At 48.2% G+C, this 4751-nt stretch overlaps 1 protein-coding gene across 1 annotated transcript; it reads right to left on the minus strand.

Moving 5' to 3' along the window:
• Nucleotides 1-3676: 3676 nt before the first annotated feature.
• Nucleotides 3677-4411, minus strand: LOC117192013. The gene is made up of 3 exons (XM_033396735.1): nt 4325-4411; nt 4071-4268; nt 3677-3978 (listed from the first exon to the last, which is right to left on the minus strand). The coding sequence occupies exons 1-3, from the start codon at nt 4356-4358 to the stop codon at nt 3866-3868; spliced, it is 345 nt and encodes a 114-aa protein (XP_033252626.1). The 5' UTR covers nt 4359-4411; the 3' UTR covers nt 3677-3865.
• Between the last annotated feature and the right edge of the window lie 340 nt (nt 4412-4751).

Raw genomic sequence — 4751 nt, forward strand, 5'->3', positions numbered from 1 at the left:
CGAACTTATTCAGTAAATTGAACGATGTTTACCCAGCACTAACCCCACGATTCTATGGATTTTTGCCTATCGATATCTTTCGGATGCAACATCCCTCAAAAATAATATTATTTACCTCAGCATCCTTTATTGATAATTATGTGAACTAATAGTCTGTAACCTAGGGTTGCGTTAATGCGGTTTTCCGTAAACGCATTTTTTGTTGACGTAGGAGAACTTGTTATGGGCGGTTTTGGAGAGAGCCGATAGGTATCAGGGCTGGAGAAGAAAGAGACAGCGGCATCTATTGTGGATCCTGGGAAGCAGTGGCAGAGTTGCGTGGGAGAAAAGGAAACGGGGCGAGGAAGAAAAAAAGGAGTTTCCGGTGGAGAATAGTGAAGGCCGCACGTGCCCTGAAAGAAAAAAAGGAAACAAAATTGGTGATCGTGGAGACGACGATCCCACCAAGACATCAGCGGCAGGCATCAACATCAGCGGAAGCGGCGGACATCGGCAGCAGCAGCCCGGTACTGGCCAGGCCGAAAACCTGGTGCGAGAACCGTCAGCAGAGCACCGGCACCAAGGAATCCAGCGGAACACCGACTGGAGACACGTTTGTGTCCCAACACACACCAACCCCCCGCCCCCGGGGAAAGAATCCGGACTCCAAAGCAGAAATACACCCACACGAATCAATATCACCCACATCACACACAACCAACGCATGTATACCATAATTCATAACACATCACATAACATCACCACATTTCACACATCTACACCCGTCCGACCCACAATTAAACAAAATATCACGATCATACAAAAAAAACACCACGATTAAACGTAAACATCAGCAAGCATCAGGAAGCAACAACCTCTATCAAAGGGGGCTGCCATTTCGGCCGAAATAGGGTTTATTTTTTTTTTTAGTATTTTTGTGTTAGCATTTGTTTCTTTTATATAAACCTAGATTATTAATTAATAATGTTCAAGAAGATAAATAAGAAAATATAATGGATATAAAATGAAAATTTGAAAAGAGTCATGAGTGAATAGAAAACGGTAGTTGGGTGGGTCGAGAGCGAGAAGAAGAGCGGGACCCTGAATATGAAAAGGGAGCGAATTCAAAAGGTGGCGCTCATGGAAGGGAAGGGACCCTGCTAGGGATAACGAAACCAACTATCCCCGCTGACGAAAGTGCCAACAAGGACAAGTCTGTCCTATAAACTAGATTTTTGTATGTTTTTTGTTTGTTTTTGTTTTGTTCAATCCGTCCCCTGGCTTATCGGGTCGGAAACACCCCTGACTTCCCCGTGAGCTAGCTGGGAACGATAGGCCAGGGTGGCAAAGAGGCGGATCATAACAAATGGCGCCCAATGGTAATAGAAGGGATTGATTTTAAACGCGAGTCTTAAAGACCCGGTGTAAAATGGAACCCTGGTAGAACGAAACTCAGCCGGTCCGCGAGCCGGGAATAAATCCTAGCCGTCGTAGCCGCTGAGAGGAGTAGAAGAGAGGAAAATGGACATGGTAGTTATGTATCGGAGGTAGAAGGGAAGGAAGGGTGTGTCCCGAGTTGTGGTCCAGGTATTACCAGGTGGTAGTAGCCTCGTTGTCCGACTCGTGGAGCTCGCTGTCTGGATCTGAAAAGAGGAAGAGATGCCGGAAGATCTGTCTAGTCGTGGTCCGGGTTATGTCCAGTGGCATTAACGTCGTTGTCCGATTCTGGGGGATCCACGGTGATCTGAGGGAGGAAACAGCAAAGGGAGTTGGCACTCAGAAAAAGTAAGCGAAGGTAAATAGCAAGGGGAAAAGAAGGGGGTCCACTCACCCGCAAAACAATTAATGCAGTTGTCTCTCGTCCCACCAAACAAATTAAAGGTGAATTTTTGTCTGAAGCAGTTTGGGAATTATATGTTTTTTTTTTTGTTAGTGATTTAGCAGACTATTGGAAAGCCGAAGCAAGAAAACCCAAAGGGAAATCATCTTTTTTTTTGAGGACTGACGATCCTCGCTAGCATTGTTTGGAAGCAATTTTAGAAGTAGGCATTAGGCAAGTCATCGGAAAAAGAGTTTTTGTTTGGGAGAGGAAGTATTTAGTTATTTAGTGTTGCATTTAATTAGGCGATTAATTGTAGATGTAGGTGTTTATTTATTTGATTGAATCAGTTTGGATATTTAGAATTATCAATTTATTGATTTAAATTAACCGATTTATTTATTTAAATTTATTTATTTGGTTTTCTAAACATGGAATTAATTATTTGCTTATTTATTTATTGCACTATTTATTTATTTGTTTTCTCGTTACGATTGAAGGTATTGATGATTAATTAGCCAGGAGCTTGGTGATTAGTGGAGTAGGGTAGTCAGATAATGAACATTCCAATTTATTTATCACCAAGATAGTTAAGTAAATAGGGAATAGACGAAGGAAAGGAGTACGTTACGAAAATTGGTTGATGAGTGACCCGGAGATTTTTAAAGGTTCGGGAAAGACAAGGCGTAGCCCAGAGGCACAGCGCAGGTACCAGCCGTACAACATGCCGACGACTCGGTCCCAGGACGGTAAAGCCGGCAGTAGGCCGGAAGGGCCGTCGCAAGTGGCGGAAAACGTACATGCGGGGTTGTACCAGGAGGACCCAGAGGCCGGAGCGGTAGGAGGTCAACAGCGAACCCGTAAGGACCTGGTGTTACCGTCCGAGCTAAACTCAGCCGTGAACGCAGCCTTAGCCAAAGCACAGGGGACCTACCAAGCGTCGCTCGGGCAGCAAATGGAAGCGCTGAGATCGTCAATGCAAGCGGACATGCTAGAGTTCATGCGAGAGATCAACGCTGTGGTGGGTTCGTTAAAAGCGGAGCGAACGGCGAGTGATGCGAATGGAAGGAATCGGGGATCAAATGCAAGCAGTCTGGGAGGAGGTCAACAGGAAGCACCCGCGAACCAGCAAGCACATCCAACGCACTTGTTCGTGGACAACCGAACATTGGAGGCCGATCAGAGGACCCAAGCCGATCAGAGACCCGTGGAGGGATGGGATGGGATGGGATGTGATGGGCGCAGGAGCAAACCCTAACAGGAATCGACCGAGTTTCGGAGAGGCTAGGCAGGAGCAAGTGCAGATACGAAGATGGGGACTTAGCTTCGACGGCGATCCAAAGAGGATGCCCGTGGCGGAATTCATATTCCGGGTGGAGCATCTACAGACGTCGTATCAGGTACCGTGGGCGGAGGTGTTGAAAGCCTTTCACACATTGGTCAGTGGCCACGCAAGGGATTGGTACTGGATGCATGTTTGGACGGTAGGAATGCCGGACTGGCCGAATCTGAGATATGGTCTCCAGCAGCAGTTTCAAGTTCGTCGGACAGAGTTCGAGTGAGAGCAAGAGCTCAGGGAACGCCGACAACGCCACGGGGAGTCGGCGGACCAGTACATCCAGGAGATGTTGGTGTTGAGGTCGAGATTGCTGAATCCGTTCTCGGATTATGATCTAATAAAGATCATAAAGATCAATATTAGGGATGCAATTTCGAGGGTGATTTATCCAATGCAGATACCAAATATCCAGAAGCTGCGAGAAGAGTGTGCGGACGCCGAGAAACTGCTGGCGACGCGATGGACAAGGAGCGGTCCAGACCATGGGGGTAGTAGGCGCAGGGAAGATCACAAAGTACATGAATTGGATGCGAACACTCACGACCCGGAGGAACAGACCGAGGCATTGGATGCTGTCCATAGGACGAGGGAATCCGGAGGCGACCGCACCCAGCTGAAGTGCTGGAATTGCGCTCAGCCGGGTCACACCTATTTTGAGTGTGAGTCGGCCGTGCGTAACCTGTTTTGCTACAAGTGCGGGCTGGCCGGGGTCATCCTCCCTAAATGCCCTAAATGTCGACCGGGAAACGCGAAAAGGAGCACGACGCAATTGGAGGAGTCGAGTTCCACGTCGCCGCGAAGCAGCCAATAGATAGGCCCTCCAACGTTAAATTAGATACCCCTAAGGAAAGAAGTAGCAATAAGAATATTTACACTACCATATATAAGGTTAACCAAGCGGTATTACCCGAAGCTAGATGGTCCGAGCGCAAGCCGATAAAGGAAAGACAGCGGCAGTACGAACAGGCCAGGAATCGCAAGAGGAGGCGGCTCCAGGTGTGTGCTGCAGTCCACTCGGCAATTTGTCAGGATGACAGGCCATTCGCACGAGTGAAGTTGGGCCCGAGGACGCTGATGGGACTACTGGATACAGGGGCATCGGTGAGCCTTCTGGGAAAAGGTGGCCTGGAACTGATAGGAGAATTGGAGCTGAAACTTCAAGACATAAAGAAATTTTCAGTACAAACAGCGGGCGGCACTCCTCATAAAATACTGGGACATGTGTCGACGGTAATGACGTATGGAGGCCAGAAGCAGACTATGGAGTTGTTCCTGTGTCCCTCGCTGAAACAACCGCTGTACCTAGGGGTCGATTTCTGGCGGAAGTTTGGTCTGGCTCCGCATATAGTAGGCCTAGAACGACACAAGGAATTAGCCGAAATTGATGCTGAGGTGCTGAATAGGAGTAGACCAACGGAACCGCACGAGTTGACGCACACGCAGCAGACACGTCTGGACCAGGTGAATAACATCTTCAGGGCATTCGACACACAAGGTTTGGGAAGAACGACGCTCGAAAGGCCCGAAATTCAATTAATCGAGGGAGCCGTACCCGTAAAGGAGCGATTCTACCCGGTGTCTCCCGCGGTGCAAGAGCTGTTGTTTGCCGAGGTG

The sequence above is a fragment of the Drosophila miranda genome (assembly GCF_003369915.1).
Source record: "Drosophila miranda strain MSH22 chromosome Y unlocalized genomic scaffold, D.miranda_PacBio2.1 Contig_Y1_pilon, whole genome shotgun sequence".
In the NCBI taxonomy this organism is placed as follows: domain Eukaryota; kingdom Metazoa; phylum Arthropoda; class Insecta; order Diptera; family Drosophilidae; genus Drosophila; species Drosophila miranda.

Bases quoted from the DNA above. Each gene is read 5' to 3' on its own strand.
- LOC117192013 (XM_033396735.1), bottom strand. From the start codon at position 4,358: ATGTCCCAGTATTTTATGAGGAGTGCCGCCCGCT. The intron at 4,269-4,324 runs GTTTGTACTGAA...TTCTCCTATCAG, and splicing joins TATGAGGAGTGCCGCCCGCT to TTCCAGGCCACCTTTTCCCA. The intron at 3,979-4,070 runs CTTGCGCTCGGA...TTCTTTCCTTAG, and splicing joins CGCTGTCTTTCCTTTATCGG to GGGTATCTAATTTAACGTTG.